The sequence below is a fragment of the Alligator mississippiensis genome, chromosome 1 (assembly GCF_030867095.1).
Source record: "Alligator mississippiensis isolate rAllMis1 chromosome 1, rAllMis1, whole genome shotgun sequence".
In the NCBI taxonomy this organism is placed as follows: Eukaryota; Metazoa; Chordata; order Crocodylia; family Alligatoridae; genus Alligator; species Alligator mississippiensis.
Genome location: NC_081824.1, coordinates 106578891 through 106606169, shown reverse-complemented (window position 1 = coordinate 106606169; position 27279 = coordinate 106578891). Strand labels below are relative to the sequence as shown.

Genomic DNA, 27279 nt, shown 5'->3' with positions numbered 1-27279 from the left:
GGAAATTCTGGCCGCAGGGCTCCACACGGTCTTGTTTGCTGGACCGCAGCATAAAAAGTTTGGGAACTGCTGCCCTGCACAACCAAGAACAGGAAGGGGAGGAAGAAGAAGGCCACCCACCTCCACCCCACTATGTTCCCCAGCACAGTGGTAGCAGATAAATTTAGGATAATCCCCCACTATTTGGATTCTAGATATGGAAAGTTATTTAAATATAGATTTAGAAGTTTATATTTTCCCAGGTCTAGGGGCATCTTAAATTCAAGATCATCTTGAATACAATATATGTTTGCTCCCACTAGAACTAAAGCAGAAATGAGTCAGCCAAAATGCAAGTACCATTTTCCCGCTCCCAACAACCAATAAGAAAGTGTGTGTCCACTTCAGGTCCTGGTCCCCCCCAAAAGTAGAAGTTATTTATTTAAACAGAAGTAAAAAACAACAACAACAAACCAAGGTATAGAAAAGAAAACATTCAGAATACTATTGATCTCTTAGCTGATCATTACTGATTCACTCGATCATACATAGAATCAAAAGTATGAGAACATAAAACAAAGCTTTACTACTGACACAATGTTTGATTACGTGGGATATTTTTATATACACCTAATACCAAATATCTGACAACAATAAAGGAAGATAGACTTGGTCTGACGTCTTGTATGTGAACTGCTGGACAGCTACAAAGCCAGTTAAACAGCTCTTTAAATACCATTTTTTGTGTAGGGGGAAAAGATTCCTTGTGTAAACAGGAACTGCGGAATCTGAAACAAAAGTGACTTACAAAAATTCAAAGAGATACCAAACCATACTCTAAATAAATAGTTCCATCTTGATGAATATATACAGAACCTCCATTATGTTAGTTATCCAAAAATGGCATATCTGTGTCCATTGGTGCCGGGGCAAGTTCACATAAATAAAACAGCGTGGCTTCACTTGCTTCTGCCTCTGTCAGGGGTTCCAGCCTTACTAATTTGCTTTGAGTTGGTTCAGGGTCCAGACTGCTCTCCAGAAGCTCGTCCACTTCTTTGTCAACAGAAGACATTGATTCAGCTGCAGAGGTCCCACTTTCAATAGCTGAGCCTGGATTCCCATCAAGGAATGCAAGAAGTGGGAAGGCTGTATACTGAATGAGCTGTTTATCTACAAGGGAAAGAAAAGCAATACATAAGAATATCACTAGGTCTCTCTCAGTCCTAAATGCCAAGTTTTTAATTTACCCTACATTAGCAACAAAACATGATAATTATATTTATATTGAGGTCTGATTTTTAAAAACCATTGCACATACTGCTGAGGAGTACCATGAGGTGAATCAAAATTCTCTGTTTGGACTTGTCTGAAAGAGCAACTTCGGTTTGTCCTCACACCTGGTGCAACACAAGATTCTCAAGAGCAAATAGCAGATTAGTAATGTGCTGGTCATTTTTTGTCAGCATGAAACGTATCAGGCAGACAGCTCATCACTAAAGTAACTGCAACACCAGATTAAAAGCATCTTTTGGTTCAAGTGATGAACTTCAAAACTTTTCTTGCAAAACATCTACCATATATTGTACCAACCTGATTTGGGCTTAGAACTTTGTGCATCTTGTGAATCAGGTGGTGCTCCATTGCTCTTTGTAGTTTCTATTCCCTTGGTCTCCAACTGAAAAAAGAAAGAAAAAAGTCAAAACGTACACCTGAGACCAGTTTTAAAATAAACTGCTGTCTAGATATATAAGTTACAAAAAAGTAGAAAATGACAAGCTACCTGATTAATCATTACAATAACCTATGCCAGGGGCTTTCAACCTTTTTTAAAGGCGGGTACCCCTTCTGGGTACACAGTGCGGAGTGGTGGGTGGCAGCGCTCCATCCCCGCCTGCCCACTCATACCCCCTAGCCTGTTCCCAAGTACCCCCCAGGGGTACGCATACTCCCGGTTGACAACCCCTGACTTACGTGAAAGTTGTGGTATACTTATTACATGACTAATAGATCCTAGTCTAGAAAACAAAATGGTAATAGTTATGTGTTCAAGAACAGAAGCAAGTCTGGGGAGGATTATCTAACCAGTTGGGAAACAAACAAGTTGTCTTGATTCTTATTCCCTCAGTTCCACTTCCAATTCTAGCCTCACTTTTTCCATATATTATTCCTATTACCCCTTTGTATTTTTAGCTCTTCCAAATGGTGCTATATAATTACTAATTTCAAGAGCATTTTACACCCCCATTTCAGATCAGTCACTTTCCCCTTAACTTTTGCCACTTTTTGCTAGTCAGCAGGACAGGAATAACTTCAACTGCTGCCTTCCTACCCATGTAAGGAGGTGCATTGTTCAAATACAAAAAAATTTAAAGTCAGTAAGAGAACAGTTCTAGGACAGGTGGTCCATAAACTCAGACTGTGTTTCTCACAACTGTGTGTTTTGGACAATACCAATTGAAAACTTACTTTAGCATTACTGATATGATCTGTGGGATTCATCTGCACGGAGCTTGTAAAAAGCTGAACAAGACAAAACACATCAAAGTTTTAAAAATTCTGCACTGAACAGTGTAAGCATGTGCCACTAGGGGACAAAACCTGTAGTATAATTATGATAATGCCCCTAGGCCCCTTACAGATTGAGACCACCTTTTAGAAATCTGCTATAGTACCAATTTGTTAAAATATATATATTGAGAAAAGATCTGTGGAGAAGAGCTGGCTGTTGCATTTTGTGACTTCAGGGCACAGTAACGCACTTTTTCTGGTTTACGTGGCAGTGTCTGTACATGCCCGGCTCAGAATGGTCATATTAGTCATTTCAGAAATGCCAAATTCATACTGTTACCTGCCATGTGGTTGGCCAGTTAATTTTAAGGGAAACAAAGTTAAGAAAGGACCCAGGAGAATAAAAGCACTGGGACTGGAAACTGCGGTACAACCTATTACAAATACCACACAGAATCCTGCTAGCTCCTAACTTACATTTTTCAGTTGAAAATGGTAACTAGTACAAACTATTAACAGTTGTACTTCTGGATCACCTCTCTCTATTTGCATGCAGTTTCACCAGGACACGTATTCTTGCTAATAGCAGATTTTTAGATACCAGCCTTAAACCTAAGATTTCCAGCCCCCCTGCCCCCTTCTTCAGTTCTTCTCTAAGTCTCTGTTTCTGGCACAAGCTGGACTTACTGGAAAGAAGTTCTCCATTCAAACATCTGCATACCTCACAATGCACTGGATCCCTGAGCCTAGGACCTAGACCTAGACAGTCTGAGACTCCCACAACCTTTCTCCTTCCAGAGTAGATGCAAATACACATACTGGACCGCCTACTCCACAGATGAAGAGCAAGAGCTAAATGCTGATCTCTGGTTCCTTTGTCTACTTTTGTCTAAGATGATGGAGGTAAAATTATGATACTAGTGAACGCAACACTTCTACATAGCATAAATAATTACAGCATTTTGAGCATGCTCTTCAGCAGTGTAGTACTTACTGTTTAAAGTTCAAGAGAAACAATATCACAGAAAATATAATTTTTCATGCAAATATACTATCCTTAATTATTTTAATCACTACAAAATAAAGATTAGAGATGGACATAAAAGATACATACATCAACCAGAAGATCTGGATCTATGCTGAACTGTCGTCCTGACAGCATGGCTTGGAAGTCCTCTAAACTGCAGTCAATACTGTCAAGATAATCCAACAGTTCAACTCTAGAAGACAGAAAAACCCCCAAAACACAACATACATTTATGCTTTGAAATGCAGCACTGGATCTACTAATGTAAGATAAACATCAAATGAAATGTACAGTACCTACAAAAGTTTTCTACAGTTATTTTTGAACTTCAGCTGCTTGGACCAGGCAAATGAACTCTACCATGACTGCTTGTAACAAATACACTGGCCTTGCCTTCCACCCAGAGTGAAAGGGTTATCAATTTGTACACGATATTCACTATTTATTTTAAGCACACTCACAAAGCTGCTACTGTGTCCACAATGAAGAGCAGAAGGGTTCTGTTTTTTTTTTAAATTATTTCCAAGTATTTAATTTGAAAAGTTTTAGAATTGAAAACAAGTACTGCTTTTGTAGTTTATGCTATAAAAATATTGCAGGTTTTGTGGGATAATCAAATTGTACCATGCAGGGATGAAAAATTAAGCCTACAAAATAGTTCAGAAGACAACAAAATAATTTTTGGTTTGCTCAGAATTAAATAAGATAACACAAGTTGTTCTTTTGCTATGCAACACAAACATGAAAGACCCTACAATATCCTTTATTATTAAACAGCAATAATAATAGCAAAGGTTTTAGAGAAAGGGGAGCTCCTTTGCAGCAGGAGGAAAAACAATCCAGCCTTAAAAGTAACGTGAAATGTAGAAGGTAAAAAGAAGCGAGGGGAAACATAGGCAAGTTGCACTCTTATTTGCTACATTATGGTGTATAAGGCAGGCCTGAAACAGTAAACACACAGTAAAAGATTCATCCAAGTTGGAAGGCAATGACCACTAGAGTACTACAATGGAAAAAAAATGTCAATATAGCATTTCAGAAAGGAATTGGTTCTTTAATAGTAAGAAGAAATGTAACAAAGGCTAACTGTTACCCTTTGGATGAGAGAAACCTATTAAAGTTACACATAGAGGTAAAAAAAAAAAAGAGGTAACAAGAAAAAAAACCTAGGTAAGACAGACTGGGTCTCTTGATATTTCTACACAGGTTTCAGATTTTTTTTTTGATACTGAATTGCAGAAAAATGACCGCAAACCTAATTTTAAAAGACTCTCTGCCAAATATCTTAAAGCATCATTCAGTGAAAATAATTAGAAGCAACCATGTGACAAAAATGAAGTTAACACTTAATATTTCTTTAAGAGGAAACTACTTACTTTCCAAGAAGGTTGATATTCTGTGAAATTACTCCATTCTCATTGAGAATGGAATCCATCATTGACACTGGGTCTTCTGCAGTTAGAGTTGACTGGTTATTCAGCTGGACAGCACTTGACATGAGTGGGTTTGTACTGTCACTGACAGGACTAAGAGGATCGTTGACTGGGATAGTGACTGGTTCTATATTTTTATCTCCTTGAATTACAGGGGCATAATCATCCTCATTATCATCTTCTACTATTACAATATCGGGAGAATGACTACAGCTGTAACACATAAGAGAAAAAAGTTACAGAAATAAAAGTGGCTACAGAACACTGGATTGCTAAAGGGTTAGACAGTACTATTCTGAAGACGCTGCTAGCAGCTGTCTAGATAACCGAGTATGAACTTCGTAAGTGGTTCAGGATTGGTACCAAAATAAATGCCTGGTTGTATCAAATACCAGAAGTTATAAGGTACAGATTTAAGCAGCAAATCTTTAATAAAGTTACCTCTCTTTTGATATTTTAGTGTGTTATCACAGTACATTTTGTAAGCAATAGTAGATTTTCAGAACTTCACATTCAGGTGCAGCTCTCAGGGGAAGAGTTTTAAGTACATGCAGGGCATTTCTCTGGGGTTAATTACTTTGCAATCATTCTTTTAGAAATCTTAATTCATATGAACTGGAGTTAGACTGATGATATCAGTCTAGACCAGTGGTGCCTGGTATTTTCCAGCCATGGCCCGATCTCTCCCTGCAGGGCCTAGCCAGCTGTGCAAGGCTTAGAAATTTGGAGGCCTGGAAGCAGTGGCAGTGTTAATTGCCATCGCTTCCCCACTGGCAAATTTCTGGAACCATGGGGAGACCCATGGCCAGATTACACAAGGCTCTAGACAAACCAACTTTACATCTGACTGCATACCAATAGTATCAATTTCTGCAAGGTTGTTGCTGTTTTACTTGACCAGAAACCACAAGTAAAACTCCAGAGTGGTGACTATAACGGGAAATAGATACAAAATAGCAAAACTGAACATGGAAGAAGATAAGGCTTTGTCAGGGCTGACAAGCTAAATTCACCTTGTCAGGCAGAAGCATGCAGCCTTCATTAAGGTGAAGAACAGCATGAAGAAGAAATTTGGTCCTGATGCCTTTTTAAAAACAAAACAAAACAAAAAAAAAAACACTGGAAAATTACCACTCAACTTAACTCCTTGATTAAGATTTGTGTTTAGGATTGTATTCATAAACATCCATTTGCCAAATATCAACTCAGTAATTCCAATGTCAACTAATAAAACTGGATTTTAAATAAAAGCTTCATCTGCTGGTAGCTGAAGAAGTACACCGTAGATTCAGAAAAACGAATTTACATAGCACAAAATAAGTAAAATGGAAATATGTACAGACAGCCTTCAGAACACAGAACTGACAAAATGGATCAGTGTTGGTGGTTACCATCAAAAAATCTGACTGGAATGACCAACTCAGAGGACATTATTTATACATGATTGAGATAGGGCAGCTGTCATAAACTAAGGGGTAAAAACCTTAAAAGCTGAAGTAACTTAAACTTACTTTAAAAAGTCAAGACAAATTGAGAAAAAGTGTGCAGATGGTACCTTTAGAAAAGCTAAAGCTTTCAATATTATTTTGTTTTTGCTGAACTAGCCACAGTAAAAAAGCAACTGGCCTTTATCTTTTAATACAAGTGCATAGATCTGGAGGCCAGATACTTGCATAGTAGATGGTTATTGAAAGATAACCATGTACGTGACTTGATATAGCTGCACTTTCCATTTCAGTCAAGGAAGCAGTCTGAGTTATACAGGTTATCTGAACCGTATTGTGTTTTCAGATTTAAGCTCATATCTATATTGTACAATAGCAAGTTCCATCTGTACTCTAATTTGTACAGATTTCTTACTTGGAAGAGTCGGAAGTAGCATCTTCATTTGATTCAGGAGTAATTGGAGCATTTTCTTCATCACCCATGGCATTTTCTTCATCACCAATGTCCTCAGTGACGTCATAAATAATTATGTCATCTGAAATCTGTTCCCTTTGTTTTAAGCCCTCAGTTCTGTTGAGTGGTACCTGAGAATTATAAACACAAATATCTAAAGAAAAAGAATCTGAGAAACTGGACCAAACTATTTCAGGAGTCCTAAAATGAATATGTAATTTAGAAAAAAAACAAACCACCCAAAATTCCAGAAAAACCCTTTGGAACATAATATATTTCAAGACTTTTTAAAATCATACTTAAGTTTGGTAAACACTTGTTTTGAAACAAAAAATAAGCTTACACCTCTAATTTTGTAGAGATTGCCTTTGTAATATTCCAAATTATTGGAATAGAGGTATTAGAACACTAAAGGATCAGATTAAATAAAAATAAAACTTGGTTAGACAGTAAGTTACCAGAAGAAAAACATATCAGAGTTATGGGTTTAACGTGAAAACAAAAAACTATAATGCATGTTTTAACAGAAGTGGGAGCACTAATCCTACTCTGCCATTATGAAGCTGTTCAAAAAGAACATTACTGCTTCCTTCTTGCAGCTTTCACAGGAAGCTTCTTGATTTGCCTGAGTGAACAAGTACCTTTCCCCAGTAGCAGCTCTCCTGCTCCAGCTTTATCTGGGCAGTACAGCAAACTGCAGCCACTCTCAAGTCACTCTGTTCACCAATTCTACTCCAGTAAAAGCACTTTACCATCTGGAAAGCTCCATTAATTGGCATCTGTCATAGACTGCATCTGTTGTTTACGGCAGTGGATCGACATGGCAAAAGTGAAACCGGAAGTCCCAGAGTCACTTAAGGTTTCGCCAAGTCCCACCTCTTTCTCGAGGACCACAGTCCGGCAAAACAGCCTGTGCAGGGTCCCCACCCTGTCCCCCAGCACACTGATGCCAGGGTGTGAAAGCCCTGGCACACCGGACGTGGCAGGAGGGGTGGTGGCCCGAACAGGCGAAGACACCTCCAACCCGCTGGAGAACTGGCATATTTGATTAACTGGTTTCCCCCATTCCCCATGGATGTTGGATAACAGAGCTTTTACTGTACTTCTGTCTACCCTTCTCTCCTTCCCTCCAGCTGCCACATGCTCAAAAAAATACTTTAAAATAAACTTACGTGATGGGCATTGTCAGCTGGTTCTTTAACAATCTGCTGAAACAGGTTTGACTTTGGAGCTCCGTTGGTATTCAGAAGTAGCGGCCTAAACCAGAGAAACCAGAATTGTGTGAAAATGCCTAAACCATGAAGAATGTTTCTAAAAGCAAAAGAAAGGCCAGCAAAAACAGGAAACACAGCTAGCTAGTAACAGAGGACTATTATTCCCAATTCTATACTTACCGCTTTCGCTTTAGACTCACTAACTGGTTATTCTGCACCAGAGTGACAATAAACTGTACGATCTACAAAAAACAAAACAAAACAGGAATATTATTATGACTAGTTTCAGATTAGTGGGTAGCCAGCATGTTTAACTTTGCAACTCCTACTAATATTTGAGACAGTAGGAATGATCAGTTGTATATGGCAGCAGTAGCCAATTTCTAGCTGCAAGCCAGAACAACCTACCTTGGGTCAGAAGTGGGCAGCACAAGTACCTGCAGCCAAATGCTGCCAAGCCCCTACATTCATAGGTTGGATCTGATACCTCATATGTGGTATCGATCAGATACAGTTTGCCTAGCATCTTTATACAAAGTCATCAAAGGAAAAAAGGGCAAAAGGACTTAAGATATTCCCAGATAATGTTTGTAAAGACAAGGAACTGGAAGGAAGAAGGCAGGCCTTTTCAGATGGGAAACACTAGAGAAAGGAAGCTTTTTGAACCAAACCATTCTGCGTATCCCAAAGAATTGTGATTTGGATAAGTCCTAGAAAGAAAAGTATTCTAATGGATAGGCTGCTAGAAAATATAATTGTATGAAAACTTACTAAAAACATATGCACTTATGCAGTTGGTGAAATGTAAAATTTGGTGATGTAGAAATCAAGAGTCAGGGAGTATATGATGTGCTGATAGAGGACAGTGGTATGTGAAAGACGTGTAACTGCACTCTATGAGGCTTATTACAAGTTTTTAAAACCAATTGTTAAATAAGGGATGTAACTTGGTAAATCAACTGTAATTGTTAAATCAAGCATTTACAACTGTAATTTGCTCAAACTATGTATATAAAACTACTCTGCTACTTCAGTACTAGCCTTTATTACACAGATTGCAGAACAGCAATGCAGTAAGCAAACAGGAATGGAAATAGTCCATAAAGTAATTTTTACCTGTGGCCTAAACAAGATATAAAGCTAGGGTGGTGCTACATTAGTAATGTAATTGCAATGTACCACCTAAAATCCCACAGTATATTCTATCAAGTAATGCTAAACTGTTTTATCTTGCAAACACTTTCAGAAGTGAATTTTAATGTTAAATGATTACAATAAATTTACATGGTCAGAACAGCAACCAGTATCATATAGATGAGATCCTTACCAGTATCTAAATAAGAAAAAAAAAAAATGGGACTTTTACCATGGCTTCCATTGGTAAACGCACCATAGATGGAACATTATTTGGAGATACATAAGCACATGTTTTATATTACTAAGGAATGAGTTAACAAAGCCTTTTTTTAAACTACAAATTTCACATGAAATTTGTAAGCTGAGGTATTGTTAATACATCTGTCAATATCAGAATAGCTTTGCAGAACAGAAACAGACAAAAGAAAAAAAAACCTTGTCAACTACAAGTCTGTAACTACAAAGGATATAAGATGTCACATGGAAAAAAAAGTTTGGTGTAAAAAAACCCCCAAATTCCTGCCAATATTTTGACTCCCATAAAAGCAGCAATTATTACAAAAATAAAGGTGTAATAAAGGCTAGTCCATATTCGCTCCAATTCATGCTCTACATTTTTTAAATATGTGTTTACAAATATTTAATTTGTAAAGATTTACAAATTAAATTAGCCTTGCTTTTATTTCTTGATAACCAGTTGTGTTACAGGAAAAAACAAAGAAAGAAATCAAGGCCTTGTTTTAATATTAATCTATTTTATTAATTTCACACCGGTTAGAACTATATGGATTGGTGAGGGACAGAACAAATGCTTGAGCAACAGATCTATTGCTGTTCCCCTAAAAACAGAAACAAGATCCATCTCCAAGAGTTGGGGACTTTTTTGATAGATGTCTACCACTGCAGTTTTTTTGTTTGATAACTTTGTACTAAACATGGCTGATTTCAAGTTTTTAATTGCATCTTATTTTCAGTAGAATTCATGTTCCTCTGATAAGTTTGTAATCAGTGGCCAGAAATACTAGTCTAGCATGCTTTTGGAAGCAAAACTCAAATGCTGCTAGTGCAGAACGTAATCTATATAAAAATTCTGTTTGGGCTGGGCCACTGCAGGCCTTTCTCCAAAATGAGAATGGGACAATTCAGAATTGCCCCAAGAGAGGAAAGTCTTCTGTCCAGGAAAAGGCAGCAAGCATGCTGAAAACATACCCATGACATCCTTCTTTGATCTAGATTTTCACAGCCTGAGCTACAGCTCATTTTATACAGATGAAAGATTTGTTTAATTAATTCTGAAGAAAGCTAGATTTCACACAGATTTCACACACTTCCCAATATGGAAGTAGTAAGAGTAAGGACAAAAGAAGCTTGTGCACATTACAGTACTTCTGGAAGAATTTGCATGAACCTCAAATGAGGCCTTACCTTCCGAATAACTTGTTGTTGCTGCAAGTGTTTTGCTCTTAGTTCTGCTACTTCTCTCCAAAGATTTTCATTTTCCCTGTTTCAAAGACGGTGAACAACAAACTAGTGAATGTCTCGCATTGACCTTTTTAGAAGAACAGTAAACTCCATCATCTAGCCTTAATTAGGACCAATGATGTTTACTACTATCTTTTTACATACATTAATTTTGAACTCTGCATAAAAATACAAAATATTCAAGAACATGACAGATGTCAGGAACCTAGTATTTTCAATTTACTTAGACATAAATAAGAGCACTGACAGCTAATCTATTTAGAGTGCAAAGATTTGGCAAGAGCATATGGGATAGCTGACACTTCTAAACTGTAATGCCACAATATCTCAACTCTAATGTACTCCTAGGACTCAAGAAAAAAAACAGAGTTAAATTAACATGATTTTTTTTCATATGAGTGGATCACATTCTATACATTTATGAACAGTTGAGAAATGAAAATAAAGACCAACTACAGAATGAAATAACCCGTGTTTAACTATTTAGCAGAGACATGCCATAGAAAGCTAGAAATAAAGTAAAAATCTGAAGAGAACAAGCCAGTTCTACTTCAAACTGGGCCAATTAACCCTGCATGCAGAATATGAGACTTCATAAACACTCAGTTCCAAATTTTTATTTTGAGCAAGAAGTTAGAAAATTCAGCTCACAGAACAATTTCAAACTCTTTAATAATTGTAAAGTTGAGCAGATGTGCAGGAGCAGCAATTAAACAAGCAACTCATATAGTGGAAGAGACCAGTAAGCTGTGTAACCAGAATTTTTATGTGAACTAGCCTCAGTGAAACTTGCCTTTCCAAACCAGCAAGAGAAAACATTTAAAAATTAAACCTATGGTTTTTGTAAGACAAGTTTTTTACAATGCCGCTTTCTTTCTGCAAAGACAAAAAAACGGCAGGGACCTCTGGCACCAATGTATTTCACCTGTGGTTTGAAATTGGTCAGTTTGCCCTGTTGGCTGTCAGAATAATCTGATATTAGTGTTCCGTTCCGTTCCTTCACATAGTCATATTTACCGCTTTAAGGCAGAGAGTCTGGATTCAATAGTTTCTTGTTTGATTTGCACTTTTTGAGCACTGCTTATGATTTTGGACAGATCCTCCTGGCGAATTTTGTTTTCTTCAGGTCTTGAAGAAGAAACCTTTAAGGTGGGGAAAGGGGGGAAATCTATTAACACAGTATGTAGATTGATTGCCAAGTGTTATTTCACTGTCCATCGTTGAAAAGAAATAAGTACTTATAAAACTAGCTGAAGTTCTGAAGTAGAAATCAGTGTTTCCTATTGGCAGGGCAATACATATATTTTAAAATAATGGCCTTCCAGTAACACACACCCACCCACCCACCCAGCAGAACTAAATTCCTTTTTATGAATGTAATACAACACTAGCTGTGCATGTAATAGTCTTGTGTAATAGCTAAAAAAATATCAAGATCTAGAAGACATGAAAACAAGCTGATAAAAAGGAATTACTATGAGAATTACTTTACTATGCAACAATTTAGTCTAAGTCTTCAGGGATGAAAAATGTCTGCATGGCTTTGTGCAGTAATAGACATGTATTCATAGATATTAGGGCTGGAAGGGACCTCATAAGATCACTGGGTGCAGCCCCCTGCCCAAGGGGCAGGAAGTCAGCTGGGGTCAAAAGATCCCAGCAAGATAAGCATACAAATGTTTCTTAGAAGTGCCCAGAATAGGTGATTACACCACCTCTGGGGGAAGTCTTTTCCAGGCCTTGGGGGCACAGACTGTAAAGACATTTTTCCTTATGTCCAGCTTAAAATGGTCTTGCAGGAGTTTGAGACCGTTGGACCTTGTCATCCTTTGGGGTGCTCTGGTGAACAGGCGCTCCCTCAGTTCCTGATGCACACCCCTTATGTACTTTTAGGCTGCCACCAAGTCACCCAATTCTGTGTATGCCTGGGGCCCATTCAGCTTGTTGGCACTGTAGAGAGTAGAAACAGTTTGCCCTGCAAGGATTCATATCTAAATAGACAGGACAGACAAATGCTAACAGACAGAAGGCAAAAAATACACAAGCCATTCTACTTCCAGGTGGATGCAAGGCATGGGTATGTGAAGTTTTTCAATCTCTTTCAGGAAATCCTTGGGGGAGGAACAGTGGCTAGCATACCAAATACAAAGTAAACAAGCAGGGAAATAAAGAAATATTTCTCTTTATTCCTTGGTTTTTGATCACTTACATTACCAGTAAAAAAATTGTCAGAACTAAAACTAATGTAATTGTACCCAAGCTGTACCTTTATTGAACCTGCAAGACTGAGGCTAGGAACGCAGAGCAGACTGTGAAAATTCCAAAACAACTAATAACTGATTTTGGTTAGCAGCTTCACGAATCACTCACTGAAGACTTGTATTTAAAATCACTGAACAGTATTGCAGGTGTGCTTAGGTTGAATGTGTGTTTATCTCTCATGACACAGTGGCAAGAGACATTTTTTGGCAAATTAACATTAAGAATGTATGCATAAAATATGTTTAGTTTGTTTTCATCTAAGAAAAGGTCATATAAAAACCTAAAAGGTTTTTTTTTTTCTTTTTAAGTAGTTCTATTCTACTCTATACAGGTTCAGATGCAGCCTTCATCACCATTATTACTGGGCACTTTTCAGGTAACATTTAGCAAACTAACTAATACGGATGCATTTATTGTCTCTCATCTTCAAAAAAAAAACTCTACAAGGAGTGCTTTTAATAACTAGAATGTGAACTGTGTCCTGAATTTGTATGCACAGTCAAAGTACAAGCAAGTCCGCTTTGTACTTGGAATAATCATTACAGTACTTCATGCAAATTAAGCACATATCTCCTCTGCGATTTTCTCCCTGCTTTCTTGTCGTTCGTTAGAATAAAATGAGAGCAATGGCAACAGTGAATCAGATTATCCTCAAAATTTTAACACAGAACAGGGAGGTGACTACAATTCAGAACAGTATCACACACACACACACACACACTGGGGCCCCTGAAACAACACAATTCACTTAATCTTCTCTTTGTAGTAAAACCAAAAATTCCTCTGTGACTGCAGGCATTCCTACCCTTTCATATATGTAGGCAACAAAAGGAAATCATACTCCATAGGTCATTTTTGACTTTTCACTCACCTTTCTTTTAATGTGTTCCAACAAGTCCTCCCGCCCTTGCTTAAAATATGGATGCTGGAACTCTACTGGGCCATCCCGTTCCAATTTCACAATGCCAGAATCAACATGAACAACTTTGCGAAAACCATCTGAAAATAAAGTTTACTATGAGAAAAGCAACACACTATGAAATTCACAAATATCCTGCCTCCATATATTTGCCCATTCTTTTCCCCAGTTTTTGAAAAAAGTTCCAGGTGAAAAAAGTTTATGCTGCTTTTAGGTACTATTAGTCCTTTAAGAACTACATGCGAAGAGAAGGAATGGGGGGGAAAACTTACACATATTTAGCTGTCTCACAAAGCTTGCCATGTTGTTGTGCTTGAAGTACTTGGGAAGGATCTCCTTTGCAAATCTTTGTTCATCCAATACCAGAAAACTCTGGCCATTCTAGAATGAAAACATGAGAATTTAGGTTTTAAAATTCTATTAAATGAAGTTGCATAATCCTAGGTAACCATTTACTTAATCATATACTGGACTCAAACCCCCCTCTCCCCCCCAAAACAGTAACCAATAGGAATCTTTCTTTGCTGACTGTAGGGATTAACCTATCCATTTTCTGTAGCTTTTAAGCTTTCATTAGAAAAAAAAAAGTCATCAGGCATTGCAGTTGGAAAGAGCTTTTGGAACACGTAATTCATAAAAACCGACAACTACTTGCACATTCATACAGTTCTACAAATGTGCGATTGCTCACAACTTTTTCAAGCAATAGGAGAGCAAATCAGCAAGTGTTATACTTTTCCAGTTAAACTGAAAGCTGTATTTCTGTTATAAAAATGTACATAATTCTGTCACCCTCGTATATTTCTTGGGGAAAGCTCAGGAAATGGATACTAGGGATCCTCTTACTCACAGTAGCCATATGATTCTGCAAAACAAGAAGAGCAAGTTCCTTTTTCCTTATAGCTACTACAAGAGTATAAGAACTTCAAATTCATCAGATAGCCGTTGGCTGGTATGGCATATGGAGCTGTCAAGTAGAGTTTAATGACAGCATATTGGTATGACTCTATACACCCTCATTTCCAAACAGCTGGGTGTGACAGACACTGAACTTCTCACAAGTGTATTGCTCCCAGCCTTTCAGCTTCTACAGCAAGGCATGCAATCATTTGTGCTTCATCCAATTCTTGGAGTGTGTTGGAAATAACTTTTTGATACAGATGGTTAGGGAGGCCAATAAGGGGGGAAGCTTTAACTTACTGCTTGTAAACAGGGAGGAAATGGTTGTGAATGTGAAGTTGGAAGGCAACCTGGATGACAATGACCATGAAATGATCATGAGTTCAAGATCCTGAGGGGAGGAAGAAAGGAGAGCAGCAGAATAAAGACACTGAACTTCAGAAAATCAAACTTGAGCAAACTCATAGCTGATGGGCAGGATTCCTTGGGATGCAAGTCTGAGAGGTAAAGGAGTCCAGGACAGCTGGTAGTACTCTAAGATCCTTTTAAAGGCAGAGGAGCAAGACTAGATAAAAATCAATGATTAAAAAAAAAGGATTTTTTTCAATTTAAATCCTTTTTTTTTTTTTATTTAACTATACTTTTTCTTTTTTTTAATTAAAATGCTTTTAAATCCCCTTATAGTTTTAATTTAAGAACCGTTAAAGCTCAAAGACATCATTATAGAATAGGGATTATAACTTCTAATTATATATTATTTGAGATAATATTGCTAGATAAAGTATCTAAGAAAAAAATTCAACAGTGTGCAAAAAGTCTAGAGGTGAACGTTGTTAACCTGAGTCTTGATGGGTGGTTCACAATGATCCAGTTATATGTGCTTGTGACAACAGAAGAAGGGACTGTCTAGCTTACAGAAACAATTGATACATCAGGAAATGCACACACAACAGAATACTTACAAGTAGCAGCAAGAAAATCTATAACCGTGAAGAAAAATTCAAATGTTTAGTCTGCAGTTTTGTCAGACACAATGCTGTAAAGGTATCAGTGAGAAAAAAAATCTAGAAGAAGCTGAAGAAAGCTCCAAGCTAATAACACATGGCTGCAGCACTCATTTGATATACCTCTTAGCCAAAGACTTCAGTGCTCCGGAAATAAAAGCCGATGTTGTTGAAATTGCAAAATACTTTCCCCTAACAACCACTTTGCAGCAACTGCTCTGAAGAAAGCAGGGGGAACCAAACTAACTCTCCCATAAGATGCGAGATGGAACTCAGTAGTGGACTGTTTGAGTGATATATTGAGAACTGGCCTAATCTGATGACAATTTGTGAACAAAATTGTGACAAATAGATGGAATTGTCATAGCCAAAGTTCTCAACATTGGGCTAAAAAAGAAATGTAGAACGTATGCTGACTGTTCTAAAGTCTATTTCCGTAGCTTTGAACAAAGTGCAGGGAAATCGTTGTTTTATTGTCGATGATGTTGAAAATTGCAAGGAACTGAGTGAGACCTTGAAAAGAGAAATACGCAAAGACAAAGTTAAATTACAGGCATTAAAAATCCAATGGATCAAGCACCATCTCCAGCTCATTTTCTTGCCAATATTCTCAATACAAGGGTCAATCCTTAACTGCTGAAGAAGAGGAGTTGGCTATGACATGGGCATCCAGCAATCATCCCTCTGTAATACCAACTATAATACATTTCAGGGCTAAGGGTGAACCATTCAAGAAATATATGTTTGCTGATGAGGTTTTAAAGAAAATCACACCAAGGAACTGATGCAAGTTACTTAAGCACCAGAGATCCAGAGACTATTAAAAAGTGATAATCCAGCTTTTAACAGCAGTAGCTTCTTCTGCAGGTGTAGTAAGAAGATTTTCTTCCTTTGGACTAATTCACTCTAAGTTGAGAAATCACTTGGGAACTGAAAAAGCAGGAAAGCTTGTCTTTCTTTTCCAGGCTATGAATAAACAGGAAGAGGAAGGTGAATATTGAGTTTGCTGCGTAACCCAGTATTTTAAGTTTCTCATGTTGACATGGCTGAAATGATTTATTAAATTTTTGTTACAAACACATTTTACATAACTAAAAGTTAAGAATTCAAAAATAAACATGCTTGTTTTGTTAAAATAATTATACTTCTTGTTGAAGGAAAATATCCAAAATACATAAGCTTGTTGTTTTAAATAAAATAATTTAAATTTCATAATTGTTTTGTGATGTAGGTGCAAAATTAAAATACATCTGAAAAATAGATTAAAAAAATATATCAAAATAAATCATTGCTTTAAAATGTATAAGGTGTACCTTCTAAAAATAAAAGCTACATCTATTTTTGAGTTGTGACTAATATGTATTAAGGTTATATCAGACAACAAAAATACACCTTTTGTAGAAAACAATGATTAAATCAAGGCTTCCTGATCAGTGATTTGAATAGATTTGATTTAAATCAAAGCCACCCTTGTCCCGATGTGACGGAAGAATGGAAAGCATAAAAGGAGGCCAGCCTGGCTAGAGTGTGGTCTCTTCAATGAGCCAAAACTCAGAAAAAAAATCCTATAAAAAGTGGAAGCTTGGCCATAGAAAAGGGTATAAAAGTATCATATAGGCATGCAGGGAGAACATGAGGAAGGCCAAGACACAGTTTGAGATACAAGTGGCCAGGGATGTAAAAGGCAACAAAAAGTAGGAGTCTACTGATAGAGTTTTTTGGGGCCGATACTGATCCAGTTTCCAATACGCAGCCCAGCAGCTTGAAGAGCTGGGTCCAGCCAGTAAGTGTGCTGTGGTGGAAGGGGAGGGGGACAGGAAGGGGCAGACAGAGGCCTCTGAGGCGAGGGAGGGAGCGGGGCTGTGGCAGGCACTGCCCAGCTGGGGCTGGGGCTCCCACTGCTGTGCGCACCCTGGGAGGGCATAAGGGGTGTGCGCCCCCTGGATGTACATGTGGGAGAGGGCGGGCTGAGGCCAGGGCTATGCCGGGCTCTTCCCGGAGGGGGCTGAGCCAGGCTGTAACAGGCAAAACAAAAGCTGATTTCCGATACGGTAAATTTTCTTTGCATCAGTGCACCTCTAATAAAAAGGGATTCTACAAGGATGTCAAAAGGAAAAGGAAAACCAAAGAAATCACAGGCCCCTTAACATAACGCAGAAGGCAATCTAGTTACAAGTGATACAGATAAGGCTAAAGAGTTTAATACCCTTTAACTTCAGTCTTCGCAAATAACGGAAGCTATTAGATGATAACTAGAAGATAGAGGAGGAGACAAACAACCTAGAGCAGAGGCATAACAGGTCACTTAGCAAAGCTAGATGCTTCAAACTGGCTGGGCCAGATGAGATGAACCCCAGTGGCTTTCAACCTGTGGTCTGCAGACTATGTCTAAGGGTTCCATGAAAGACATCTATGATTAGGGATCTACTTAAAGCATGCAGAGGGGAAGTAAAAATCATGGACTGCTTGAGGTGCCTGCTACCATTTTTAAAGTGAGCCCCCCTCCCCCCTGCAGGTAACTGACCAATGGGCCCTGTGGCTCTGCCCCTTGCTGTTGATTGGCAGAGAGGGGCAGGGCTGAACAGAAGTCAGCCCTCCCAGTCAAATCAGCAGCAGAGGGGGCATCCACCAACTTGGCTGTTCTTCTTCTTCATGTCAGTGGACACTCCCTCCCCTCGGGCCGCGAGTCTGAACTGCAGCAGCTGCTGACTCCCGCTAAGGAAACAGCATTTTATTTTTAGTAAAGTTTTTTTTTTCCTGGTGATTCCACACAAAATCATAGGGAACACCAGTTTTCGCCGTTTCCTTGAAAATCACAAATTAAGTAGAATGCTAACTTTTGTCATTCAAAAGTACGTGAATACCCACACTTATAATTCAAAAGGGTTTATACCTCTGTTCAAAAAATTTTAGGGGTCCAGAAATGAAAGGTTGAAAATCACTGTCCTAGGGTACTGAAGAAATTGGCTGAGGTAATTGCAGAGGTACTAGTTATCCCCTTTGGGAACTTGTGGAGGCCAGGTAAGGCCCCAGATGATTGAAGAATGGCAAATATAGTACCCATCTTTAAGAAGGATGAATGATGACCAGAGAAATTACAGAGCAGTCAGTCTGACCTCAATACCCCTGGAAAGATCATGAAGCAAATATTCAAGGAATCTATTGTGAAGCACCTAGAAGAGCACAAGGATTGTCTCGTGTTCTTCTAAATATAAGCATGGATTTACCATGAGCAAGTAATGCCTGAACAACTTGATTTCCTTCTATGATAAAAAAAACAGATTCTGTGGATGAAGGATGAGCAGTGGATGTGATATACCTTGACTATGGCAAGGCTTTTGATAAAGTCTCCCAGGACATCCATAACAAGTTAAGGATATATAGACAAGACAGAATTACTGTAAATAACTGGCTGGATCATCATGGTCAAGGAGTAGTCATTAACGTCAAGCTAGGAGTAGTTAGCAACCTAAGTTCCTGAGGGATCTGTTTGGGGTCCAAAATAAAAGATTTTGACTGAGTCACCCTTAGCAAGTTTGGAACAGGCTACCTCAAAAGGCATGAACAGACACTTGGCTGAGATGGTTTAATCTAAGATGATCCTGCCTCGAGAAGGAGGCTGGAGTAGATGATCTTGTGAGGTCCCTTCAAGCCCCACTTTTCTATGATCCAGAGTCACTTCAAATGACTGGGTACATCCAATTAGTTTGCCTTTGCATCCACAGTAAGTTTACCTTAAACTTAGTATGTAGGCCACCATCCTTGATATATGCCAGTGATGGCATTCCATCAACCTGTAATCCTCTTCAGACAGACTGGGAGTCTCACCTGTCTCTCCTCCCAAAAAAGCCTTCAAAGTAATGCTCCAAATTTAAAAGGGAAAATTGGGAGCATCATTTGAACATTCCTGGCAAACAGCCTTGCTCCGATGAATCATACATGGCTTCTTAGAATAGGATCTGCATCAGATGAACCAACAAATAGTTCACCATTTGAGGAGATGCAGGGCTAGAGTTCAGGTCAGGGGTGTCCAACTGGTGGCCAGTGGGCATGCAGCCCACAGGTGATTAGTATATGCACCCCCTCCCCCGGCTCATAGCTCTGGCTGCAATAGCCCCTGAAATCTCCAGGCTCTCTCCTTCCTCCTCTGGCTACTGCTTCCTGCCTTCACCCCAGCAGGCAGGGCACTGCAGTAGCACAGGTTGCTAAGGGTAAGTCTGGGGCTCTGCCTAGGGCAGGAGGAAAAGTTGGGCTCTGTGTGTCAGGGGCATTGTGTCCAAATGATACTGTGGCTGGGTGGGGGGGAGCAGGGGTTGGGCTCAGGCCCATGCCTGCATTGGTATGCACTGCAGTATGTGGGATTGTGCTAGCATGCCCACATGACGCAGCAGTACCCTTGCTGGCGTTACCCCTTGGGACTTAGAAGTTAGCCAGCCAAGCTTAGGACATGACAGAAAGTCATCTCAGTCAGTGATCCAGAGCTGGAATGGTGCCTGAGGACCTGCAAAGTCAGAGCAGACCACAGGGATGACACAGAGAGAATGGCCAAAAAGTGTATGTGTTGCTGGGGGCAGGGAGAGGAAGAGAAGAAAACATAATCGGTGCACTAAAGAGACTAATCATGAAGGAAGTTGTTAAAGATGACAGGTATGAAGGAGGATGGTTGTTTACTACAGTGGATGCAATTAGTGCTTAAGTAAATTTCTGAAGTCTTAAAGTTAATTCACAGTTGTAGGGTAGTTTCCATTAAAGTCAGCGAGCAACTTCCACACACTTCAGTGAACTATGGGCAGTTGTAGTTCACAGCATACTAATGAAAAATGTACAAGCAGCCCAGATTTTCCACTTATGTTTTAACATCAAAAGTAGTCTACAAGACACCAGATTTTAACATCTTGAAAAAATTGTGGCAATGTTTTGTCCATAAATCACTGTTCCTATACTGTATCAATGGAGAGCGTTAGTATCCTAAGTGATGAATTCTGTTTAACAAGTATACAGCGTAAAAGCTGTGTTATGCAGCACTTTACCATCCGGAATGCTCTATTAATCAGCATCTGTCATAGACGGCAATACAAATCTTCCTTCATGTATCCGGAAAAATTCCAATAGCCATCCGGCATCTTGCCGTGCGCTTCTCATAGATCTGTTATTTACGGAAGCTTCAGGATGCTGCTGAGCGGTATCGCTAGCGGCAGTCTCAATTGTAAACATCTGCCATTGTGATTGTGTCATGCTCGTGCTGTATCGTGACTTTATTCCTGAATATTTCACCCATCCTGCAACTATGGCTACCAATACTCCATCAACAAGCAGAGGACAGAAGCAAAACCGTAATTATAACTCTCAGATAACTGACATATTTGATTAACTGGGACCCCCCCCCATTTCCCATGGATGCCAGATAACAGAGCTTTTATTGTAGTTTCTTCTACTGCTGCATTAAGGGGAATAGTTATTTTGAATTGCAGTAAATAAATGTTACTTCTGTAACAATTTAAAGACTAAGGCTCAATAAATAAAAGTCCCAAAGACTTTTTTGGGCTTTGAAAGAGTAAAACTGTTTGAACAACAGTTCTGGTTGCTTTTCAGTTTTGACTATTAATTTCTGCCTTCACAAACTGTCCTGGAGTTTCAAATAAGTGAGACATTAACTCAAAACAGCTGCTATGCATCTACCTGAGATGGAAGTCTTCCACTTAATGGTGGAGAGTAGTGTGGTTCCCAACCTTTTTTTGGCCGACACCCTAAATTGGCCACCAGCAGTACCTCCCAAGCTCATGCTGCAGGAGTTGCTGAAGCTATGGTGGTGAGGGCACTGCCATTGCCCCCTTTGTGCACGGCGGCCCTGCCCCGCCCACCCGCTGGTCCCAGGCCGTGCATGTGAGTACGCGTATGTGCAGGCCCTTTGCGACCCTGATTTGGGTCACACCCCAAGTCTGGAAACCAAGAATGTAGAGATTAGCTGTTAAGGCATTTGGAATCCTCCTAGATAAAGGGTCTAACAAATTTCAGGTGTCAAAAAAACAATTAAATTGCAATTAGAAGCCCTAAACTACCCAAAAGCTAGAAAACATTGAACATTCAAATGCGGTCTTTACAGCCATTATTCAGAGGCAAAAGAAAGACTATTAAAAAGCAAAACAATGCTTAATTTAGTTTGGGTAGGACCTCTTGGACTCCTGTTTCTCCTTAAGAAAATTATGAGTGATTCAATTAATAGAGTAGCTAAATATTTGGTAAGAAATGTTTTAAAAAAACAACAAACACATTAAAAAAATTTAGCTGAATCACTGTCTACAGTATTTTTCTACAAACAGATCTCAGGTCTAAGTGAAAGCTGTCATCTTATTACTTTACAGAAAGGGCATGCATGCATAATTAATAGGACTGAAAGAACAGCTTCACATAAAGCAGCACCAAAAGATTTCTAAGCAGTAGTCAGATAATTTAAAATATCTGCCTGATATTTGGTCTAGCATTTGTTAAATGGAAAAAAGAGAGACCAGAACACTTAAAATACCTTCTATCAAAAGAACTGCATTGCTTAATTACATGGCAAAATCAAAATATAACAGCTTCTTGAAAAAGGTTATTTTTCCATCGAAAGGCTTTCTTAAAATATATTATTTCATAATAAGACAGTGCAAATTAAATATTATCTTTAATACACTGCACTTTGACATACAAGAAGGAAGCAATATGAAAGGGAATCAGATTGTGCCAAAGGATCTGAATTTTATACCTACCTAAAATTCTGATTAAAGTTGGGCAAATTCTTTTATAATCAATATTTTATCTGTTGCAAATGTGTCTGTTTGAACTGAAAGTTTGAGCCTAAAATGGCCTGTTTCTTTCCAAAACAGATTCACAAAACATAATGGGAGAAGTCCTGTTATATTCTAAAGCCCAAGATATTTGCCTAGGATGCAAGACCCAGCTACAAACCCCTCTTGTACTTGAGAGAACTTAAACCCACTTCTCACCTCTAGGGGTGCACTAATATATTGATTAGCTATTGGATTGGCACCAATGAAAGGAAAAATGACGTCGTCAGCTATAGTCTTTTTCGTTGTTGTTGTAGGTGATAATTATGGCTGCATGCCTGAAGCACGCTGGTGAGTGTAGTTTGGTCCCTGTGTCCCAGCCCCAATGTAAGTCCACAGCAGACTACAGGCCCCAGCAAGCAGTGGGAGCAGTCACAAGGCTCCATGCTCAGCAACAAAGGGACCGTTACCAAGTCCTGCTGCTACTGCCATGGCAATGCACGTGTGCAGCAGGGGCCTGAGTGCTGGGGCTGTCACGGAGACACAGGGCTGCGCATGGGCAGGGCAAGGCACTGCACGAGGGACAGTCCGCTCCGTCAGGTACTGGGTGCCTTTGCAAAAGCAGCTTTTCCACAGTGGCTGCGGGACCTCAGCTGTGTAGGGCCAGCCAGCGCTGAGCCAGAGCCAGAGGGCCAAAGCAGGCAGGAGGAATGTGTGTGTATATTATAAATGCAAAACAAACAAACAAACAAACATAAGGTCCAATGTCAGTAGTTTAAAAATGCCTTGCACTATTAACAAATATAGGTTATTGTATCGGCATCAGCCGGTAGGGTTGGTTAATCATTGACTATCGGTATTGGCCAAGAAAATCTTTATTGGTGCACTCCTACTTACCTCCCATGCAAGTGACCTACCTACCATGGTAAAGGGCAGGGATGACCAACCTGTGGTGGACTGGGGAGGAGCAGGGAAGGAAGTGGCAGATAGGGTAGGGTGCATAAAGCAGAGCAACAGATCTAGCAGAAAAGGGAAGCAGACTGGCACTGTTGGAGCTAAACTTGTTATAGGGTATTTAGAGTGGGTCACTTTCAATCTGTCCCACTGAAGCAGTTCTACTTTGTACAAAATATTATTCATTGCAGCAGAGAGCAAGAATGATTCTTTAGGCTGGTGGCAAAGGCATTCACTTGGGAGATAGAACCACTGGGGTTACAGTCCTTGCTCCAATTATTACGTATTTTATACAAAACAGAAAGATCCAATTGTAAGTATCAAGAGACATACACTTTAGATACTGTACTATCCCAATGGTCAGGACACCAGTCTAGGACATGGGAGACTTAAGATAAACCAGTTTCTCCCTGATTCCGGGCAAGAATTTGAACCAAAGTCTCCATTATTTTCCAGGTGAGTGCCCAAGCCAGAAGGCAATGGACAGACACACTCTCTCTCTCATGTTGAATATGAACAAGTTTCCATAAACACAGTTGAGAGCACCCAACCCCAGAATAGCCTGCAGAAGTTAGGGCACTGCTCTATTAAGCGAGGATTCAAGTCTGCTCAGGCAGAATAGGGATCTGAACTTGAGACTATCATATCTCAGGCCCAACAGATAGTTTTGTGAATGGTAGTTAAGTTTAGTTTTTTATTGTCACTGTTTTTTCTATTGTTTAAAGAATATATGGAACAGATATCACGCATTGGTTCAATATGAAAATAAATCTATTTATTTGTGAGGAACACCATAAATCTTTTACTTCATGTTGACCTGTACTATTCTTTTTCGTTCAGGCACTGAAAAGGGTGTATTCATTCAGCCCTAATCCTGATGCACTGTAACCAAAGGCAAATCAACTGTGCTCTCATCTTTTGAGGACTTAAAAGTGAGTAGTTCCTTAAATTTAGGTGGAGCAATTCGAGTTAAGCAAATATGTACCTGCTTACATGACTGGTCCTCTAATCTCTGTGACAGTTAGTATACTATAAATGGAAATATCTACCCACCTTTTAAAGCAACCCAAGCCCTACATATTAGAAATGCCATACAAATATAAAACATTTTTATAAAGTCTCACAACTAAGAGTAGAAAGAAATGTGATGGAGAATACAGTTGCTCCTCCCTCCCTCTGGAACAGCTGAAATGCTTTACAGTAGGAGCCACAGACTCATGCATATTCCTGAAACAAGCCATCCTTTTCATTCCGTCATCCCCGGCATGTCCACTGTGCAAGAAGACCTGTTCCAAGTGGCCACCCCTTAATATAAACCATCTGCCATTAAAGTAGTAGTTCTCAACCTTTTAGACTCAAGACACCTCCTGTTTAGACTCAAGGCACCCCAGGATAATGCCAGTGCTTTGTTTTCACTCATTTTTGACCATGGAAAAATACAGGAAGCGTTCTTCTGTTGCAAAGAACTCAGAAAACCCACAGTCAGGCAGAATAATTTTAACACTGGATTCCTGACTGAAGTATCTGCGTTTACTTGTGAATCATGTTTTTACATCTACCAGTGCCAATGTAGCCTGGCACCCTGCAAAGGATCTTGAGGCAGCCCAGGCTGCCACAGATGCTGAAACATGGCATTAAACCATTAAGGTAAAGCCAGGCTGGCAGGGTGACTTTGAATTGTTATGGCAAAGGCAGGTGAGGTACTGACCTCAGAGACTAGGAGAGACCAGAAGCAGGAGCACAATACTTCACTGCTGCCTTGACAGACTACCCATGCCTGCTTCATCCAGCCACTGCCAAGGAAGAGGACTCTGGAGGTAGGGCAACCACACACCAGATGCTAGCGAATGCATATGTGAGCATCCATACCCTAACACGTGTTCAAATTAAGATGGGTAGCAAACGAGTATGAGTGCATGAGCATGAATGGCCTGCCTCAAGTTCAAATTAAATTTGGATAGAAACCAGCTAGAGTTGCTACACATGCTCAAGCACTAACTTTGTAGTTGGCTGCCTCTCTTTATAGCCAAATACTCATTTCTGTCCTGAGACTATTACTTTGCAGGTCTATCTGGTCTATCTGGTCTATTGCGGGTTTCACCAGTGAATTGCATGCTACATGCAATATATGCCGGGAGCCTGTGCATATATGTACCTTGCCACACATTTAAATTAAAGCTGGTAATGAATGAGAAAGAGCAAGCGCAAGTAAAGTGAGCGCATGCATGTATGTGTTGGTGTGGGTGGGCCCTCCCACATTCATATGAAAGCAGGTAGAGTACAAGTGCATGAGTGCAAGTGCCCTGCCTCATGTTCAAATTAAATTGGGCTAGAAACTAGCTATGGAGTTGCTACACATGCTCAAGCACTAACTTTGTCATTGGCTGTCTCTCTTTACAGCCAAACAGTCATTTCTATCATGTGATAATTACTTTGCAGGCATGTTGGGTCTACATTTATTGCATGATACATGTAATGTGTCAGGGGCCTGTGCATATGTGCCCTGCCACACATTCAAATTACAGCTGGCAATGAATGAGAGAAAAAGGAAGTGCAAGTGAAGGTGTGTGTGTGGGCAGACCCTCCCACACACTCAAATTAAAGCGTATAGCAAATGACAAGTGCACAAGTGTGAACGACCTGCCCCATGTTCAAATTAAATTTGGATAGAAACCTGCTAGAGTTGCTACACATGCTCAAGCACTAACTTTGCAGTTGGTTGCCTCTCTCTAAAGCCAAACAGTCATTTCTGTCCTGTGATTATTACTTTGCAGATATGTCTGGTCTACATCCATTGCCTGTTTCACCAGTGAATTGTGCAATACATGGCAACATGCATCAGGGGCCTATGTGCCCTGCCACACATTCAAATTAAAGCTAGTAACAGATGAGAAAAAGAGTGAGCGTGTGTGTGTGTGTGTGTGTACACATGTGCTGGCACAGGCAGGCCCTCCCCCACACTGAAATTAAGGTGAGCAACAAATGAGGGTTTAAAGAGTGAGCAGATGTCCATACACGTGTTGGCATGCGTGGGCCCTACCACACATTCAAATGAAAGCTGGTAATGAATGAAAAAAGAAAGAGCGAGCATGTGCATGTATGTGTGTGTGTGGTGTGGGCAGGCTCCCCACAGTTCAAATTAATGAATAAAAATAAAGAGCAAGTGTTGGCACAGGTAGCTCCTCCCATATGTTCAAATTAATGCTGGACAGAAACTAGATACAGCGGTGCTACACCTGGTATGTGAGTGAGTGCACGCGCACCCCCATGTGCAAGCAAGTGGGTGCGTGCCGCCGTTGGGGTGTGCACGCCCCTGCGTGCTCACTGGAGTGTGCGCACGACCGGTGGGTGGTGCAGGAGGCTCAAGCACAGCCCCCTCCCATGCTCGCTCAGGCCCCCGCCCTGGGCTCGAGGGGGCGGGAACAAGATGGCGGCAGGCGGGAGACATCTCCGAAGGGGGGAGGGGGCGCGGCCGCGCGGCGGCTCCGTCACTGCCGGAGGGAGGGGAGGGCACCCCGAGGAGGGGGAGCTCGGCTCGCGCCCCCCCCAAAGGCGTGTGGGGGGCAGGGTTACCTGGCTCCACGTGATGAGCTGGTTGCTGGGGGCCTCCCCGACCAGAGCCCACAGCTTGCTGAGGAAGGCCGGGACCCCCGTACTGGCGGCGGGCGACGGCGGCGGAGGCGGCGCCGACGGCTGCTGCTTCATTGTCGCTCCCAACCCGCCGGGACGCACCGCACGCATGCGCACCTGCCGCCGTCGCCGCCGCCGCATGCGCACCGGCACCCACACCCTCC

General features: G+C 40.2%; 1 protein-coding gene across 3 annotated transcripts; it reads right to left on the bottom strand.

Annotated features, from left to right (window-relative positions):
• Positions 1 to 388: 388 nt before the first annotated feature.
• HSF2 (heat shock transcription factor 2) lies at positions 389 to 27271 on the bottom strand. 3 transcript variants are annotated; one of them, XM_006273284.2, is made up of 13 exons: positions 27059 to 27271; positions 14133 to 14241; positions 13813 to 13940; positions 11697 to 11821; positions 10623 to 10698; positions 8241 to 8302; positions 8019 to 8103; positions 6808 to 6977; positions 4891 to 5160; positions 3602 to 3707; positions 2446 to 2499; positions 1570 to 1654; positions 389 to 1149 (listed from the first exon to the last, which is right to left on the bottom strand). In XM_006273284.2, exons 1-13 carry the CDS (start codon positions 27254 to 27256, stop codon positions 866 to 868), a joined length of 1752 nt encoding a protein of 583 aa, XP_006273346.2. In that variant the 5' UTR covers positions 27257 to 27271; the 3' UTR covers positions 389 to 865. The 3 variants fall into 3 exon arrangements, with proteins under 3 accessions (XP_006273346.2, XP_014466543.2, XP_019335074.1); XM_014611057.2 differs by having other exon boundaries at positions 3602 to 3680; XM_019479529.1 differs by lacking the exon at positions 2446 to 2499.
• Positions 27272 to 27279: the final 8 nt, after the last annotated feature.

Coding starts and splice junctions, on each gene's coding strand:
- HSF2 (XM_006273284.2), bottom strand. CDS start 27,256: ATGCGGCGGCGGCGACGGCGGCAGGTGCGCATGCGTGCGGTGCGTCCC. Junction 8,104..8,240: donor GTGAGTCTAAAGCGAAAGCG/GTAAGTATAGAA, acceptor TCTCTGGTTTAG/GCCGCTACTTCTGAATACCA. Junction 1,655..2,445: donor ATCATATCAGTAATGCTAAA/GTAAGTTTTCAA, acceptor TTCTTTTTTCAG/TTGGAGACCAAGGGAATAGA.